At 38.7% G+C, this 20,131-nt stretch overlaps 1 protein-coding gene across 1 annotated transcript in view; it reads right to left on the reverse strand.

Annotated features, from left to right (window-relative positions):
• Positions 1–20,131, reverse strand: part of XRCC4 (X-ray repair cross complementing 4) — a 288,213-nt gene that overhangs the window by 127,899 nt on the left and 140,183 nt on the right. The window contains exon 6 of the mRNA XM_018564728.1: positions 17,254–17,363. Coding sequence (XP_018420230.1) covers positions 17,254–17,363 — 110 coding nt within the window. The remainder of the gene's footprint in view (positions 1–17,253; positions 17,364–20,131) is intronic.

Raw genomic sequence — 20,131 nt, forward strand, 5'->3', positions numbered from 1 at the left:
GCGCCGCCGGCGGGACCAGAGATGGGACACTACCACCACGGCGATCGTTCCCTTGTGTTCCCTCTTCTCATCGGCTGCTCTGTAGCTACAGCGGCCAATGAGAAGAGAGAACTGAAGCGAGCAATTGCCGCGGTGGTAGTGCCCCATCTCTGGTCCCGCCAGCGGCGCTCCTCGATGAGATTCCACTCGCCCCCCCCCGCAATTTTCACTCGCCAATTGCGAGCGGGCGAGTGGAAATTTTGAGGCCTGCATTACAGTACCTTATCTATTAACAAGATTTGGCTTTTTGTGTATTACTCGGCTGTAGATCTTCATATCATCTCTGAATTGGTGCCGACACTGTCCATCCTTCTGGAGGGTGGCTACTTTTGTTCCCCATGGTCCCTGTGTGTGTGTGTTGTCTGAGCTCACTCCTGTGATGGACTATGATGTCATGATTATTTACTAATTTGTATTGAGATTGTAGTCCATCGTAGGAGTGAGCTTGGAGCAGTGGCTACTTTACAACACACTCAGGGACCATGGGGAACAAAAGTAGCCACCCTCCAGAAGGAAGGACTGTGTCAGCATGAATTCAGAGATGAATCAGCGCTGGAGGAATAGACGGGGGGAGTCCCAGGACTGACAGCCACCACTCTCTGCAGGGAGAGTGGTGGCTGTCGGTGGTGTGTGATCGCTCAGTTCTCGATTAATAGAGCAAACGAGTGACAGCTTCACTGTCACACGTCGGCTCTAATTATGGGGATGAGTGTATTTCACTCTCCCCATAATTCTCCTTTAAATAAATAATACACATAATACACATAGATATACACATTTATGCATGCTAAATGAATTGTAAAAAGGAACTTTACCCATATCTTCAAAATAACAACAAAGGTGCCTTTAGAAATGTTCAGTAATGACAATCTACAAACAGATACATCTAGATAACTGCAGCCTTTTTATTTTTTGCATACCTTAATTTTCTTTTCTTCCCCAGTCTTGACAGTAGGGCTGCAGCTAACGATTATTTTCATAATCGATTAGTTGTCCGATAATTTTTTCGATTAGTTGCATTACAAAAAAAAAAATCTCTCTCTCCCCTCTCTCTCATGGATTAGTTGGCTGCAGCCCTTCTTGACAGTGGCCATTTTAACTAAGGGCAGGTTACTAGATCTCCCTTTATTTTCTGGTACTCTGGCACATGTGACTAGGACATGTGACAATGCACATAATCTCAGGGGAGGAATATGTCTTTCCCTGAGATCTCATGAGATTACAGATGAGAGTTCCCAGCAATGTTTAACATTATTTTTACATTTATGTTATTTAATATTATTTGTAAAACCTTTTTTTTTTTACTTTACTTTAATTGCTATCACATAGGGGGGCTTACAAGCCCCCCATGTGATAGCATTTTGGTGATGACAGGTACTCTTTAAGGTGATACTGGGGATCCAAAAGATCCCTAGTATCACCTTTCCACTCTAAATAAGCTATTGAAGTGGAGATCACACATCAATAGGTGCCCAGCAATGACAGCTCAGAGATGCTGGACACGGGCCTGCAGGAGGGGCAGCAGAACCTGGAAAAATGGTGGGGGTGTCGGGCGGAGGGGAGAAGATGGCAGCCAGTTGACAGTTGAGTCGCCAGAATTGCTTCTACTGTAAAGCCGGCTGCCGGCTCTACAAACATGAACAGAGTCTGTTTAACACCTTAAAGACCCAGGACGGAATTATCCCACCATGTGTCGTGTAGGGGTTAAGAAGCGCAAGGGCAGTTAAAAAACAAAACAAAAAGAAACAATGAATTCTTTATATTCTAAATATCCTAATAAGTATAAGGTATATAATGTTTAATACAGTGATATTAAACATGATATCAGAAATCCATTCTTGTAAACAATTGTCTGTATTAATAGTGATATGCTTTTTTATCACGTAAACTGCAAGAGACAGGATATGTAACTACTCTTTCCATATGCACAGTTATTAAGGTTGTTGAGGAGATCATAAATAACTGCTTGGAGCTAAAAAAACATAAAAGCACAAAAACATGTGGCAGCAGCTTAAGCTAAACCAAGAAGTCCCCCCCTTGCTTAATTAAACTATACAGAGCAAAACACATACAGGTTAGCTCTTGCCCTTTAATTTATACACACATTTTATTAATTAAAAATGTGTTCTGGAACACTTAAATATTTCACCTTTATAACTTCATTTATTGGCATATGATATCAAATATTTCAGATTTTGTTCAGTTAGCAAAAGAGTATGTCAATGGAAAGAGACGTTGTCACTATGCCTATCCAGGACAAAACAACATAGGATTTTTAAAGCAGCCTATCAGTAATCTAAACTTTCAGTAAAGCTATATTTAAAAACAGAGAATGGAAATACCTTTCTTGCCACCTGAGTCACCATCATGTTCTGTTCATGAAAAATCCACCCTGAAGTCCATTGGTAACACCTAGAATATGCTGCTCTCTAGATACAAACCCAGTTGTGAACATTCCAGTCAACAGTTTCAGTCAATAAAAAGAGTGCAAATTCTTAAAGTGGCTTCGTTCATGGAAAATCGTCACTGAAGTCTGCTGGGGTACTGATAATTCCATGAGTGTCAATATATATATATATAGTTGGGTGATTTTTTTCAGACACACACACCTCAGGCAAATTTACACAGAATGTTCCTTTACAAACATCAGGTTTCTAAGAGGGGGTTGGTCTTGCTCAACTAAATGCCATTGTTAAGGTAAGCAGTGTTGACACAAAGCTAGTTTTACACAATTGGATACATGGGTGTATTTTGTTTTTCCGATTGTGTTAGCTAGTTTTTCCTCACAGTGGGCTACAAGGGTGTAGCTGCCCTCCATATTTTCGAGTGAGCTTTATGTAAACATCACACCCAAACTTGTCAACGATAGTGTGACCTTTTGGCATAACTGGACATGAAAGGCATTCATGGTACTGTGTTGCCATCTAATGTTGGAATAAGAGAGATAAACCCATCATAGAATCCTGATGTAGAAAATCAGGTGTATGGGTGACACCCACTGCTGTTCGCTACCAATTTTTTCTTAATAAAAGCCAGCAGCACAAGTCAATGGAGGATGAATCGGATGGACAACACTAAAGCCACGCTTCAAGAGAGAAAGAGAAACTGCAACAACAAGCCTGTTTCCTGAGAACGATTAATAACCAGAAGTCCTGTTCAATGAGGAATTTATGGACTTGCAACAACTGAATCTAAATTACTTTTAGTGTATCTAATTGCATAGAAACCATTGCATGTGAAGGGGTAGATAGCGTGTGCATGTGTGTATATGCATAATTGTAGCAGCCTGTATGTTTTGTATTGTTTTACCTGTAACTAAGTAGCCCGTATGCGTAGCATTGTTGTATAGTAAAAGCACATAAACACTACTACTGGACCAGTTACTTTGGCTTTACTACAAGGACCAGACAAACAAATAGCTGTAAAAGTTTCAAAGCAAAACAACATGGCAGCAAGAGCTGTTTTGCAGCAGCTGGGCAATCAATGCGAAGGTAGGTGCAGTGGGTATAGAAAAGAATCACCCCCCTTTAAAATAATACATTTCTGCAAACGTGTGTGTGTCCCCTGCTGGTCCCGAGATCCTCTGTGGCCGGTGCGGGCTGGGACAGGCATGGTGGGTCTGTCACCGGAGATCTCCCTGTGATCTCCTACCCTGTGTCAGAATGCAGGAAGTGATGTATATTACATTACTTCCGCATTCAGCTGTCATTCCCGACTACAGAAGCCAGGAAGGAGACGGTGAAGCAGATCTCTGCTTCATCAGCTTCTCTGGGGGTCCCTAGGTGACATTAGTGGTCTTGGAGACCCCTGATGTCTCCATAAAGAGGACCTGTCATGTAAATTGGCTATCACATAGGGAGCTTCTTAGCCTCCTTTGTGATAGCAATAGTTAAGTGTAAAAAAAAAATAAAAAAAAATGAAATCATAAAAAAATCAAATCACATATAAAAAATACAACACATTTTTTAACGTTCCCCACAAACATGCGTGGGGTGCACCTCTGTACGAGAACGATGATTGCGCCCAGTGTGCCGCACATGTTACATATCACCGAGAATGTCGGAGTGAGAGCAATAATTCTAGGGCCATCAATCACTGATAACACTAAACTAATTAGCGGTGAAAGCTTTTAAAGCGCCGCCCAAGGTCAATTTTGGGTGTGTTATTTTCTTGCGCTTTTGCGGGCATGCAGAAATTTGAAAGGCTTGTTTAGTGTCTATGTACCCGACGTGATCCCGTCTTTTATATTTGACCCACAAATTGGGGTGATAATAAAAAAAAACACCAAAATAAATCTCTATGTGTCCCCAAAAAATGGTATAACATTAATTTCAGTACAGTGTTACATGACTGAATAAATGTCAGTCAAAGAACTGCAGCGCTCAATAATGAAAAATGGCCTGGCCAGGAAGGGGATTTAACACCCCGGTCATCAAGTGGTAAAAGAATATGAGAATAATGGCAAACATTTACTTTTCTGATTATAGGCAGTGAGACTACCACCAACATGTTGCTCTGGCCGCTCTTCCCATTCGCAGAGTGCGAACAATCAAAAACAGAGCTATGGAAGAAGCAGTCAGCGTGTGCAATCTTCAGTCTCTATGATTTCATATTTTATTGGGACTATATATTTTATAACCTGAAATAAACAAATGTAATATTCCAAAAGGAAAGGTAATTTAAGCATGTATCCATTCTATACATCAGTTTTAATAACTCTTCTTAACAGCAAAGTTCAAAACTAGTAACAATTAAGATTATGCATATATATGTGCACGTAACAATTTTGTGTTTTATGTGTAATTGCAATTACCTCTAGTTGCTGCTGAATATCTATTTAAAGGTTAAGGGTATAACCATCTTATTATTAGTGCAGAGAACATTTATATATTTAAAAATAGAATTAGAAATGTCTGGCTTTCATTTTAATTGACTTACTAAAATTGTCCATGAGAACAGAGCGTGAGCTGTTTGTTTTAAATCCTGCAGCCAAGGTCCGTAAATGATGTAAGAATATACATAGTTGCTATATTTACAAGAACAGTGAGGCAGTTTTTATTTTAGTGTAGAAAAGACCCACCTCAGAGTTACTTTAATCCAGCTAAGTACAAAACTTCATCACTGGCAAATGACTAGCCTGAAAATAATTATGAGGATGTTACATTATTTAAAGCATTTTTATTATTTAGTATTCCTAGGCATGTTAATAGGGCAGAAACATTGTGCAATACTTAACAAATCCTCCATGTCACTTACCTACAGTGCTTTGTATACGTTCTTTAAAACTCCCAGTTCTGGGAACTTTTAATATTTTGTAGTGTTACAAACTAGAATTAAATCAATTTAACTATGATTTTATCTCACTTTATCTCAGTGATTTTATCTCACTTTAAAAAAAACATGTCATAAATGGGTACAAAATATTTTGTCGCTTTCAGAAACGTTATTGTATCAGAACCATCAGCCAACTAGAAATGTTTCTCTGAAGTTTAAAATAATTAAATTATAATACTGGCATATATGAAGAAAGTGGTAACAACTTAGGTAAAGATAAAGCTTCCGGAATGCTATAATGTCTTGATTCTCACCAAATGATGTTACACCACCTACCCAAACTTAACTTTTCAAAAACAAAGCTTATAACATCCACCTATCTTACTTTCTATTGACATCAATAGCAAAACTATTAGTCCCCCCTCATGCCCGGTGCTAACTTTTTGCAGTCTAAGTGCTATGAATTGTGACAAAGATCTGGTCCTCCAATCACTTTGATCTGACTGCATCAAAAGATATACTTAATTTCAGTAGTTTAGGTGAAGGCATATATACCAAAGTGTATATAATAATCCCCAGACTATTTAATTAAGGTTATTTCTTGGCAAAAAGCTACATCTATCCACCACCACTAAAGCAAGATGACTTGCAATAATGAAGATATCAAGCCTGGGCAATGATGGGTACTGAAGAGACTGAGAACCTGATCACAACTTTGCATTAGAGATTGCATGAATAATTTGTTGAGGAAAAACTCAACTGAATGGATAAGGCCCTGAGAGTAGGTAAAGCTTGAGGAATGTGATAACGTACTTCATTTTCACTACTTGTTGTTACACCACGTCCCCAAACAGAGCTCATAATATCCCAGAGCCCAACTTTTCTATACACATCAATATCATAACTATTAGTCCCTGCCCTCGTGCCGGGGTGCTATGAATACTCTTAATCTCGGACCTCTCCTTTTGGCCCCACATCCAATCAATGTCCAACCACCATAGCATCTGTAACATTTAGAAAATATGCCCTTTCTTAACCAATGACACCAACAAGCTACTAATTCACTCTCTTGTTATCTCTAAACTCCAGCATTGCAACTCCCTCATTGTTGGTCTACCTTTACACAGGCTATCCCTCTTCAGTCTATCATGAATGCTGCTGTCAGACTCATTCAACTTACTAACCTTCCCTCTCTGCCAATCCCCCACTGACTTCTGCTTGCCCAATAAATAAAATAAAAAATACGAACATTATACAAAGCCATCCACAAGTCTGCCCCAAGCTACATCATAACATAAACCCAGTCTCAAAATATCTCAAACCATCCTCCCAAGACCTCGTGCTCTCTATCTCCCTCATTAACTCCTCCATTGCTCACCTTCAGGACATCTCCAGAGCCTTTACCACCAAAACCTGATGTCAGTTTTTTTGGCTATTTCCTACTTTCTGCCTTTATGAGATCCCTGAAAACTCAGGGAAACCTATTCCACCTCTACCTAAAAACTTGACCTTTACTTTCTATATAAAATCCCCTCACAGTTGTTACCTTTTGTATCACTAGCTCTCCTAACCCTCTTGTCTTAAATTGTATTGTAATTGTACTGTCTCTCTTTATTTTGTAAAGTGCTGCACAAACTGGTGGTGCTATATAAATAATATATAATAACAATAATATTAGTAATGGGAACTCCAGAGTAATTTACACCAAAACACACAATTACTGTTTCTGTGAGATATGACACCAAAACACAAAACGTATTCATGTAATGTCATAAAAACAAAAGCATAAGGGTCATCAAAGTCTGCCCTTCCCTGAGAAGTATATGAGAAGGCAGAGTTTGCAGCTGTGTGATGGGTTGCTTTAATGAACCCTGCAAAAAAATATCACTTGTCAACACTTACACACTTTCCCATCAATGTCGGGCGTGTGAATAATATATGACCTCACATAAGCAAAATGAAAATTCACATTTTCCAAAAGCCCTTATTACACTGTATAGTACACTAAACATACTGGACAATAAACCATGCACCTCTGTAACAGAGTATGGCAAGGAGATTTGTAAAAAAAACGAGAAACTACATGGTCAAAATGAACTTAGGCCAATGCATCCCATGGCATGTAAACAAATAAGTCCAGTTTAAATTGTTGCATATGATTTCTTGGCCTTTGTAACTTGGCTTTTGAAAGTACGGAACTAAATAACAACATCTTAATGCAAACAATCAAACAAGCAGCAAAGGAAAATTAGCTAGTTTGGATGTTCGCTTAAAAAGGGTAACACCACCTCTATAAAAAAACAAGATACACAGGTGGCAGTCTTCTAATAAAATGCACACAATGTAATTTCAAAATGCACAATATAACTAGTTCACCAAAGGTACTCCTTATCGCCGTGCACATCTCAGCAAAGCCCAACTTTTGCAAATAATGCTAAAACTGTAAATATTTCTAGCTAATAGTTGGCCATATTTGGCTTGAATTTAGGGATGCAGAAACGAATTTAACAAATGACAGCAACACTTCAGTAGTGTTGTTAGCTAAAACAATGTTTAGGGCATGACAGGATCACTTTAACCAAGAGATAATACAAGGATGACAACAAAGAGAAAAGAAAAAGTAGTAGAAAGGGACCTGTATAACAGATGTCATTATCTTGCTCTCTGATCTTCCTAGAAAGTAAAAGCCATATACTGTGTCTCACTACATCTTTCCCACAAAAGGCACTATCTGCATGAAGTCTGTAGGGTCTCCCCATTTTTATGTGGGTTTTCCCTGGCTGCTCCACTTACCTCCAACAATCCAAATGCATGCTTGTAGGTTAGTGCCCTACTGTGTATGCATGAGTGAAAGGCTATGAAAGAAACATTATGTAAATGACGATGTAAAAACGTCAGTTTTCTTTTTAAATTGCTGTGGAAAAAGTGTTAGAAGGACACAACTCAATATGCTGAAATAGGCTTAGTATATACAACTGACAATTGTACTTGAAGGCAAGTTATCTCTTGAACAAAGAGCGAAGGTGACTATAGGCGGGGAGAATGATGCATGGGGAGAGATCTAATGTGACTCTCTGTAATCTTTCTCTTTGATTAGAATGTTTAACCCTTCTTCTGTGGAGAAAAGGGTATAACTGCTCAATTGTCACAGATATTTTACAATATCCAGCATAAGAAAATAAATGGTGTGCAAAGACAAGTGATGCTTGAATCTGTTATATCACTTGTGTTATATCAGGCTGCGTATGACCACACATGTGAGAGAACTCTCCTAGTTGCTTTCTGTGACCATACTTAACGTAGACAGTCAATTACAAAACAGCAAGGAGATCAGGGAATATGTCTGCCAATCAGTATAAAGAGAACGATTTGCGCTGAGACAAAATGTTTTCATGCAAAATATTTCAACTGATAATGTCCCTATACAACAACTAGAATTTGGTGGCAACCAGAGTTTTAAAAAACATCTGCATGACTCCCACATTAAGGTATTAAATAGAATGCAGGAGAATAAAATCACTGGAGATAAAAGGATGCTGCATTTTTTAGATATTATACAGCAAACATAGTTTTGTTCTATAGCTCTTTACAGTTTCAAGGCCGACACAAGCCAATCGAAAGGACATAGGTTACCAATGAAAACCAAAGGGTTTTCCTTCAATGCTTTTGATGTCCATTATACAATTTGTTTTTTTCGCACTTTCCTCTATAGGCATCCTATCAATGCACAGACTAGCAGACAGCAAGGAAATCAGCTGAAAAAAAATACATCTCAGGCTTCCTGCCGATGCTGGGGAAAGTGAGGTATTGTCACCATTAATGTAAACCACTTTGCAGAGTCACTCTGAATATCAATCTACCAAGAATTCTTCAAAAATCTATTAAAAGTATCACCATGTCTCCTTTCTATACAATGCCAGTGAGTAGCGCTGAAGTGCTAATGATGCCAGGTGTTGAATACAATGATAAATTACTAATTAAGTGGTAGTGTTATCCCCAGTATAGTATTCTGCATTTTCTTACTTTAATCTCTGCATTCTACTAAATATGTCATGCATTCTTGTAACTCTCATAGAGACATTATTTTATAGAGTATACGTTCTCATTTTACTTTCAGAGGCCCATCTCTGCTGTTTAACTCAAGAAATGTGTCCTATCTGATATTGTACAAAACATTTAAAGCATGGATGATTCAAATTCCTTTAGAGTCTATAATACATCCAGACATTTGGCTATTGTGATGTGTGCCTAGGAATAACCATTAGTAATAAAATATTGATTAAAGGCTTTCTATAAAGTGGCAAAGTATCTAGTTTGCAGTTACACAGACCCATGGTATTTGTTAAAAACAGTCTAATGCAGCTGGTGTTTTTGATTACAGTGAAACCTGCAAGCCACAGAGTGGATTTACATTAAACATGTGACCTACCAGACAGTAGTGGCGATTCGTCGCCATTTTGTAGCCCTTATCCAAAAAGGCCCATAAGGGAAGCCCACACATAGGTTTTTCACTCTTCCATTCCATAAATGCACCGGTAATTAAGATACTATGACTACTAAAGCTCAAATACTAGATTTTTTTAATACAAATAAACATACAATCATCAAAACACACATGCCGGCCCCCGTGTCTTCATCTCGGCAGCTACAGGCATGCACAGTCAAATTATTTGCATCTGGGACGAGCACTCAAACAGGCACCTGCTATAAATATTGTCTACAGCTGCGGTTCTCAACTGGTGAGTTGCGACCCAAAAGTGGGTTGCAACCCCGTGTTCAGTGGGACACCGTGTGCATTCCACTGTGCCAGGTGAGAGACTTCTCAGCCTCCCCCTAGCACAGCAGTGTCAATTCTTGTGCCGAGCAGCCATTCGAAATATGCTGCCTAGTGCTGAGTATAGTTTAGTGGGGTTGGGGAAGGGCACAAAAATATTAATACCCTAAAAGAGAACTGATCCTCGAAGCAACACTGTGGCTGTGTTCTAAGTTTCCCAAGGTTGTAAACCACTGTGAAATATAACAAGCAGAACAAAGCACAAAAATGAGAGGAAACAGATCTCAGAATATGTATTATTATTGTTAAACATATGCTGATAGGTCAGTACTAACCGCCTTCCTGGTTCCATTTGGTTTCTAAAATGCTCACTATTGATCAAAGATAGGCAGTTTGCTCAAACTAAAGTTGCAGTTGTAAAGTTGTAAAGAAAATGTGGGTGATGGCGATTTATTAGGGGACACAGTATGAGGGTAAGGCTGGCCATATACTGTTCTATTTTTTTTTCTTTTAGCACGCGGGTTGAGCGGGAAAAAAACATAATAGAAGAGATCGATGTTTCCTTTGTATTCCGGCTGGCCACTGTCAAAATATGCAAACAGATGTTCTGACCAGCTCTTCCAATCAGCTGATCAAGGGATGCCGTCCGAAAGGGTGCCGACAGTGGCAGCCACTGTGTGAATTTTCACCAGTTTCTGAAGAACCGTTTGAAATTCACATAATGTATGGCCAGCTTAAAAAACAATGATGATGTAGACTTCCAAAGGTAGGGGACAGTGGAAGCTGACATTCTTGTATGGAATAGTGTAGACTAATAATTTGAAAAAAAACCACAAAAATGTAAAAGTAGCTAAAAAATGATCTAAACCAAAATGACTGGCTTTGTACCAATGGATTGGTGCAAGGCCAATGTGTTGCCTATGTTTAAAAAGGGATCAAAGTCTTTACCAAGTAATAACAGACCTGTAAGCTTAACTTCAGTAGTTGTAGGAAGACACTTGAAAGTTTGATAAAGGATCACATGTACATGTTTTTTCTTGAAAATAATATGATAAGCGATAGTCAGCACGGATTCACAAAAGACAGAAGTTGTCAAACAAACCTACTTTCTTTTTATGAGGAAGTGAGTAATAAATTAGACAGAGGAATGGCTGTGGGTATAGTATACTTGGAGTGTGCCAAAGCATTTCACACAGTTCCCTACAGGAGCCAATATATAAGTTAAGGTCAGTAGGTATAGAGCATTCAGTCTGTAATTGCATAGAAAACTGGCTTTGTAAGTGATTAGCAATTTTTGTGGTAATGAAGAGATGCAGTGATGAAGTATAGATGTGCACATTTTCATGACTCACATTAAAGCTTTTAAGCTTTCCTCATTTTTTTAATGAAGGTTTTATTAAGCCTGAAGCCTAAAATGTTTCTCCACAGGTCAGATCAGTCAGACACCAGGGTCGGATGGTAATTAGGCTGTAAACAGCTCTCCCCCTCCCTTTTATTTATTGTAACACGATCAGTAAGCACTAGCTCTGCCTTTGCACACAATACACTGTCTGGCGGAATGGGGGGGCTACTATAAATAATGACTGCAACAGACCAAACAGAGCTTGCAAAACACAAAGGCATTTCAATGAGAATATGAAGAGGAAAGCTAACAAAAAATATAAGTTTCTGTTTTCATATACATCAACTGCATATGTTTGCTTCATGTACGCTAAGTGCTCATTGCTGGCATAGGTTTTTTCAAAAATGCCTCTGCAAAGGTGGAAATTAAAGACCGTACTCAGAGAGTGCTGATTAATGAGTCATACTATGAATGGTCTGAGGTTGTTAGTGGTGTCCCCCAAGGTTCATGGTTGGGCCCCTTACTGTTTCATCTATTTATAAATGACATAGAATTGGGGAATAAAAGTACTATTTCTGTGTTTGCAGATGGCACCAAGTTATGTAGTGGAATACAGTCCTTACAGGATGTCTCCAACTTACAAGCAGATCTGAATGCACTGTGTGATTGGGCATCTATTTGGCAAATGAGGTTTAATGTTGATAAATGTAAAGTTATGCACTTGGGGACTAAAAACATGCATGCGCCCTACACTCTAGGGGGAGTATATTTGGAGGAGTCAATGATGGAGAAAAATCTTGTTGTTCTGGTAGACCAGAGTCAATAATAGCATGTGATACTTTCTTGTATTAAAAAGGGTATAGACTCCAGAGAGAGACTGTTTTAAAATAATCTGGATGCATTGCTAAATGCACAGAATATTACCAGATATTGACTTCTTATAAGTATAGTAAGCACCAGAGATTGTTGGTCCAGGGAATACGTGATTGTCTTATGGAACCAGGAAGGAATTTTTTTTTCCCCTGCTGGAGAAAATTGAACCAAGTTTTATAGGTTTTTTGTTGCCTTCCTCTTGATCAATGGTGGGTAACTGTGGATAACTGTGGGCATAGCGTTCTGTTTTTGGATTTTATTCTCTTTTTTTCCCTCTTATCTCTATAAGTTGAACTCGATGGACTTATCTCTTTTTTTTCCAACCTGACTATGTAACTATGTAATGTTCAAATAAACTTCTTCCCTGAACTTGATGGATAACAAGCAGCCTGTTAGCTCTCTGTGAGACCAGACTAATAGCACAGCTGCCAAGCTTTACTAAAAATCGCAAGTGAGCACGAAATGTTATGTTAGAGTAACATAACCTGTGAAGTGGTATAGGTGAACCATGAATAAACATAACCACTTTGTACACTTGTCAAACGGAAAATACTCATGAGCCATTTTATTTGCATCCAGGGTAAACCATATTCTGCCCAACAAGACCTTTTAAATAATTTTCTCAATAAAAAAAAAAAAAAAAAAAAGTGCATCCATATACTATATAGAATTTGCTTTATAAAACAAATAATTTTGACACAATTGTGTAACAACCTAGTAGTATACAGTTGTATAAACAATCACTTTAGATTACATAAAATCAAAAGGAAAACATTTACATTTGGTTTTCACCAAAGGTCCCCTTTACCACTACCATCAATGCTGTTTAAAGATTCGCTAAAGTCTAGTCAGCCTATTGAAGTCTGTGAAGCCCACTAGCACGTATGCAGTACTTTGGCCAACCAGTTAGAAAGCAATAGCGCTGCACAGGTGTGCCATCTGGAGCAGTGACACATCCAATCTGAGATGGAAAGGAGCCCTTAGGTGGAGAAAAGTTGTTAATTGGTTTCCACTTTACTTAATTAAGAACCGAGTTTTAAAAATGTTTGCTGCAGACATAGGCGGATCCCTATGCCAAATATTCCTCTGAGACTGTTTTGAGTTTTGTTTTTGCTGATGGGGGATAAATTGGCAAGAATAGGGTGATAGATATGATCTGTTTTACAGAACTATTATATATTGTGTGTATGGTGATCCCCCCCTACTACTTGACTATGCTAATGTGGAAGAATCTGACATGCATTTGTATGCTATACTGATTGTGCATCATGTGCTATTTTATTGTTTTATTCTACTTTGGAAAATTAATAAAATACTTTGAAAGATAAGAACCGAGTTTTACATCTACCATTCTATTTCTTTCTTTTACACATCTTAAGCTGTTGTATCATAGTATTTTCAGTGGGGTTCATGCATGTGCAAGGATTGCCTAAAATGATTTTTTTTTGACAAGTTTGTAGAATGCTACCTTCATAATCGGTTTCATCAGCTGCTTTCGAAAATATAGCCTAAGTTGACTAGATGGCATTGTTACCAAAATACAAATGTTAGCCTTTTGTCAAAAAAACTTAGACCTAATCTCCATCTCTAACCACTCTCCCTGGCTGCTGATATATGCAGAAAGCAGTAACACAATAATTGTGCCTTTGGCTGGTGTGTGCGAGTTAGAATAGTCACCACCAAGTAGGGTAATAATTGGGTATCAGAGGCCAAACCTGAAAAGAGTTTTTGTTCACCGACTATGAACCAGTGAGGTATATAAGTTGAATAGTACATATTTGACAGTAATTTTTGTAAACCCTATCAAGGATTTGATAGCCCCTCACTCATCAAATAAGAACCACTTATTTGAACCAAAAAAAAATCCTTGGAAAAAAAAAAAACTTTACACCCCAGCTTTTGGCACATTAGTCTAGTCAAGGGCGATGTTGCAAAGCCTTCATCTAGGAACCTGAGAAGATTACAAACCCTGAAATTCCCAAATCCCATGAAAATGCAATCCTTTGCTGCCCGCTTTAATTAAAATAATTCTTCATCACTCCATGCTGTCAGTCACATTTATAGACAATTAATCAGACCAGAGCCTCCCATTCAAGGCTCTGGTCTGATTAATTGTCTATAAATGTGACTGACAACATGGAGTGATGAAGAATTGTTCTTTAATTTTTGTGTGCATATTTTGGTCCCCAAGGTGTTGCTCATGTTGAAATCTTCAGGTGGCTGTATTAGATCTCTGCCAGCCATTTAGCACAAAAATAAATGCAGACAAATTAAGGTACCCATACACAGGGCCAAATTATGTATGGAGTTAAAGAATTTGCAGCTGATCACCAACTAGCAAAATAACCTAAATCAAGCAAGTTGGGAAATGTTATCTGATTCTCTATTATTCTCAGCTTTACATATGCTAGTACCTTTCTTGAGGGCTGGTTCACACCATATATGTTCGGGCTGTGCTGGCCGTTTTTTCTAGCACAGCCTGAACACAAGGCAAGGCAATTTGCTTTGTCACAGGTGGGCCTGGTTCAGTAGTGTGTACTTTTTTAAATGCACCGCAGTGAGACACAGTACAACCGCATAGCACCGCAGTGAGCCCATAGAACTTAATGAAATGTCACTTGTGACATTTCAATAAAGTTCTAACAAAAATATTGATCGCATCAGCACTGTTCAGGCACATGCACACCAGCAGCCATTTGGTTGAGCGCGGTAGTCCTCAAGAAGACTGCTAGACATGCACACTGTCAAATTAATGCACGTTAGGTGAAAAAATATGGTCTTCCAAAGGTTTGATCGCTTAGTTACAGCTTAAAAGGATAAGAACACTGGAATGCAATGATGTAAAAGTATTAGAAAGTCCAAAGAAAAACAAACTATTTCCAGTGGTCAGCACATCATTGCCAGTTAGGTACAGGTGCAGATTACTTGCTGACCTGCTTTGGAAATGTTTAAAGCATTGGTGTTGTTTTCTGGACAAGTTATACAAAATTCTTTCCATTATAGATAAGTTGTAGTAATAGCTTAAAAAGGAAGCAGGTGTAGAGCTATATTTACATCTCTCATCAAAGTTCACAGTTTAGGGATGACTTGTCATCCTGCTTTTCTTGCTATATTACAGAGCTGACATTGCACAACACATATTTCACATCCCCTCACTGTGGCTGTATCAGCATTTGTAACGCCACAAGCACATTTGAAAATCATTTAACATATCGGCACATTCCTATCAGGAAAACATGAATAAGCAATAGTGGTTTCATGTGGTCAGCCATTGTCAGAATCTCCACTCTTAAAGTGGACCTATACTTGCAACCTAAATGATCACTTTCTAAGAAGAGTTTATTAAGACAATTTAATGTGACAAAGCAAATCAGTAAAAAAAAAAAAAGTGCATTCAAGCAGTGTGATGATGAGATCAGTGTCTTTGGGTAAGAGTAACTTGGAGATATATATGAATTGTGATAGATTTGTAGTAGGGTTTTCCGGTATCGAGTACCGATATTTACTCGCCGATACCGAGGACCATTGTCGTGTGGCCAATCAGGAAGCCGAGCAGTGAGTCATGAGGTGCCATCCGGGTTCCTGATTGGTTAGGAAGCCAGGCTGCTTACTAACAAGTGAAGCTGGCTTCCTAGTCAATCAGGAAGCCATGTGGGACATCATGACCCGCCTCCCAGCTTCTTGATTGGCTAGGAAGGTGGATTCACTTGTTACTAGGCAGCCTGGTTTCCTGACCAATCAGGATGCTGGGTGGCGGGTCATTACATGCCACCCAGCTTCCTGATTGGTTAGGAAGCCAGGCTGCCTAGCAACAAATGAAGCCAGCTTCCTAGCCAATCAGGAAGCCAGAGGCAGGTCATAACCCACAGCCCGACTTCCTGATTGGAAAGGAAGCCGGTTCCATGCTCCCTTAGCATTTGCAGTCGGAGGGAGATCGGAGTATTTGGCCGGGTACGAGTACTCACCCAAATACTCTGTATCGACACCAATACTGGTACTAGTATTAGTATAGGTGCATTCCTAATGCTAGTATCTTTTCTATAGCTGTAATTGTCACCATACCATGTTTAAAAAGTCATGAATGTTTTAATGATTTGAATGTACACAGTAGTAGAAAACTGGCAGAAAAAAACACCCTCTCTCCAATTTGATCCCACTTCCAAGACACGTGCCAAGTGGAAAAGCTGCTGTACCACATAATACTGTAAAGTATCGTACTAGATAGTATTTGCTAGTGATGCACTGATACCTTTTTTTTTTGGTATCAAGTACCGATACTTTTTTTCCGGCACTCGCTGATACTGAATACCGATAGTGCCATTAATTAAGTCAGGCAGAGTGTAATGACTTGCCACCTGGCTTTCTCAAGCAGTTTTCACTACAGGTAACCCCGATTTATTAACATTTGTGAGCATATTTTCAGTCTGTATTACCCAGGTTTATGGCAGGCTTACTTTGAAGCTTACTTTGAACTACATCCATACACACAGTTGAAATATATAAAGAGGGGAGTTTATTAAAACTGGAGCAGACAAAATATGGAGCAGCTGAGCATGACAACCAATAAGCGTCTGTCTTTCGTTTCCAAATCTTAACTGAACAAGCTGAAGAGAGAACCCGATTGGTTACTATGGGTAACTGCTCCAATTCTGTCTGCTCCAGTTTTAATAAATGTCCCTGTTTTGTAAATCTGTTCAGCCACTTTTGTGATTCACCCATTGTAAGGGATCCAGCAGACTCACCTCTCCAGTGTCCCAGACACGGAGGGTGACTCCGCCACTGGTCCGCCGACGCCAGATTGCTGCATAGTACTACTGAGTTGTTTGCCACCTGCCTACTTATTGGATGATGAACTAGTATCATCATACTGTATAGCATCATACCTAAACATCTTCTGCTTTAAAATACAGACAAGGCTTTTTTTTAAAGTCATTGAGGTTTGCTTTCATACCAGCCTTGATTGTGAGTTCTGGACTTTTGCTGTCTTCATCGGTTGAGGCATCATAGTCATCATTCTTAATGTCGCTGACAGGAACGGTATCAAATGGAATAGAACTGTTGCTGTTGGGAATAAAGTATAGACCAAGGTAAATTAAATTGAACACGTATATAACATTACGCGTGTCACGTTGTGATTCATCCCGTAGTTACGATATAAACACACAGGCATTTTCCACATCAGTTTTTGATAAGAATTTAAGCAATCTTTTTGTTTTGATAGGAAACTGCAGCACAGTGCAATCCTTGTTCTATTCACATCATTGTCCTGACAAGTTTTGGCATTATCTTTCTTGATTTACAACCCAACATTTGGCAGTTTGATCCTGATGGTTTCCATTGCTTTTGTATTATAGTTGATGGTAAGCAGATTAAAAAAGGATGTAAGTTTAAACTATATTGTCGTTTTAAAGTGACACTAAACTCAGGAGTTAAATCTTAAAAATGCATTTATGTGCCCTAACTATTAACAAAAATGTATCTTATTTGTTTATCACTCGGCTGTAGATCCTCAAATCATCTCTGAAATATTTCCTCTCAAACTGGCAAAATTATGAAGTCCATTCTTGCTCTTTATAGCAGTTTAGCATCACAAAATATTGATTCAGTGCAGGGAATATCCTTACTGCAGAGGTTCCATTATATAAACAATGGTGGACTACAGCAATGCCAATTTGAGAGGACATGGTGACAAGGCACATATAATAAGAAATTCTTAGACATCTCTTTATACACTTTGGGGTATAGGGTTTGCCATACACACTGAGGGCATATCTGTAAAGCAGTTAATCTTCCAGATCCATGGGTTTTATATGACAGTGATTGATTCGCCACCAGAGAATGTTTGGTAGTACCATTTACCTAAGCCAAAAAACAAAAATATTATATTCCTTAGATCTGATGGTTTTATTAGTTTCCTTTTGCAGAAGATTTGTGGCAAGAACATTTGTGCCAAGTACAGAAAATAGTTATTGATCTTGCCACTTAATGTAAGCTAAAAAGAGACCATAAACAATGTTATCTCTCTTTTGTAAAAGACTAGCCCCATCAATTCACCATGCAATGGAGATGATCAAAGCCAAGCATGATTCCAGCCTGTGTGACAACCATGGCTCCCTCCATAGATACCAGAAATAAGTGAGTGTAGACAAAAAGGGACAGGAAGTTTGTCATTTACAGCATTACCAGGTAAAATTAAAGTGACATTAAACTAAGGGGTTAATTCTTAAAAATGCATTCAAAGTACTTAACTACTAACAAAAATGTCTTATTTGTGTATCACTCAGCTGTAGATCCTAAAATAATCTCAGTTTTTATGCTGACTTAGTCTTTCCTACTGGAGGGTGGCTACTTTACCACTCCAAGCTTGCTCCTGTGATGGGAAAACCAATGCAGCCACCACATATATGGGCTGGTGAGCTGCAATATATTTAATATTTTGGTTTTGGGTTTATATATCTTCCTATGTGTTTGATTTACCACAGACGTGTAAATGACAGAGCTTGTAATAAAGATGTGGGCTGGACCGGAATAATACTGTATTTGAGATTGTGCTTATCTAATATAAGAACTGATTTTTTCAGACTACAATTTTCAGAGGAAACCTGGTGTGGTGATTACAGCTGGAAACATTCCAGACATTGCTGTGCATATTTGTCAGTGTAAGGTCTGTCAAACACATCTAACTAGTATGAGTAAGCACAATGACATATACAGACCATATGTAATAGTCTATTTTGTGATTAGAAATAATATTTGTGCTTTTTAGAAGGTTTACATATGTAAATTGTGGTTTTGAACTGATGATTTAATGATGGACACATAAATACAATTCATTCTTTACGGATATACTACATAGTTACATAGTATTTGAGGTTGAATAAAGACATTAGTCCATCAAGTCCAACCTATAGGATCTCGTTTTGAGGAGTACTTGTACCCCTGTATATTACTGTCCCTTAAAAAACGTCCAAAAGTTTCTTGAACAATTCCACGTTTTTTGCTGAAATCACTGCCTGTGGCAGTGAGTTCCAGACCTTAACCGCTCTAACTGTGAAGAACCCCCTTCGCCCCTTGTGCTGTAATTTTTTTTCCACCAATTTTAGGTGGTGGCCTCTAGTTTTTGTAATGGAGTTAATTTTAAACAGTTTATCGCTAATGTTGCTGCCACCATTGAACATTTTGTACATGGAGATCATATCCCCCCTCAATCTCCTCACCTCCAATGTGAACATGTTTAAATTTAGTAGCCTTGTCTCGTAGCTCTGGTCCTCCATACCCCTAATTAGTTTGGTTGCCCTCCGCTGGACTTTTTCCAACTCAAGGACATCTTTTCTTAGTACTGGTGACCAGAACTGGACCGCGTACTCCAGATGAGGTCGAACCAATGATCTATAAAGTGGCAAAATTATAGACTTGTCCCTGCAATACATCCCCTTTTTAATACAGGACAAGACCCTGCTAGCTTTGTTTACAGCAGCCTGGCACTGCAAACTACCTTTCAGTTTGTGGTCTACAATGACCCCCAAATCTTTCTCCATTTCTGAATTCCCTAGCGGCACCCCCATAATTGTATAACCCATTTGTTTATTTTTAATTCCAAAGTGCATTACTTTGCACTTATCGACATTAAACCTTATCTGCCACATTGTTGCCCACTCCCCTAATTTATCCAGGTCCTCCTGTAATGTTATAATGTCTAAGTCCGTGTCTATTACCCTCCCAATTTTGGTGTTATCCGCAAACACGGAAATATCGCTGTTAACACCCTCCCCGATGTTATTAATAAATAAGTTGAACAATATGGGACCCAGCACAGAACCCTGAGGCAC

Source organism: Nanorana parkeri, unplaced genomic scaffold (genome assembly GCF_000935625.1).
Source record: "Nanorana parkeri isolate BGI_ZX_2015 unplaced genomic scaffold, ASM93562v1 scaffold775, whole genome shotgun sequence".
In the NCBI taxonomy this organism is placed as follows: domain Eukaryota; kingdom Metazoa; phylum Chordata; class Amphibia; order Anura; family Dicroglossidae; genus Nanorana; species Nanorana parkeri.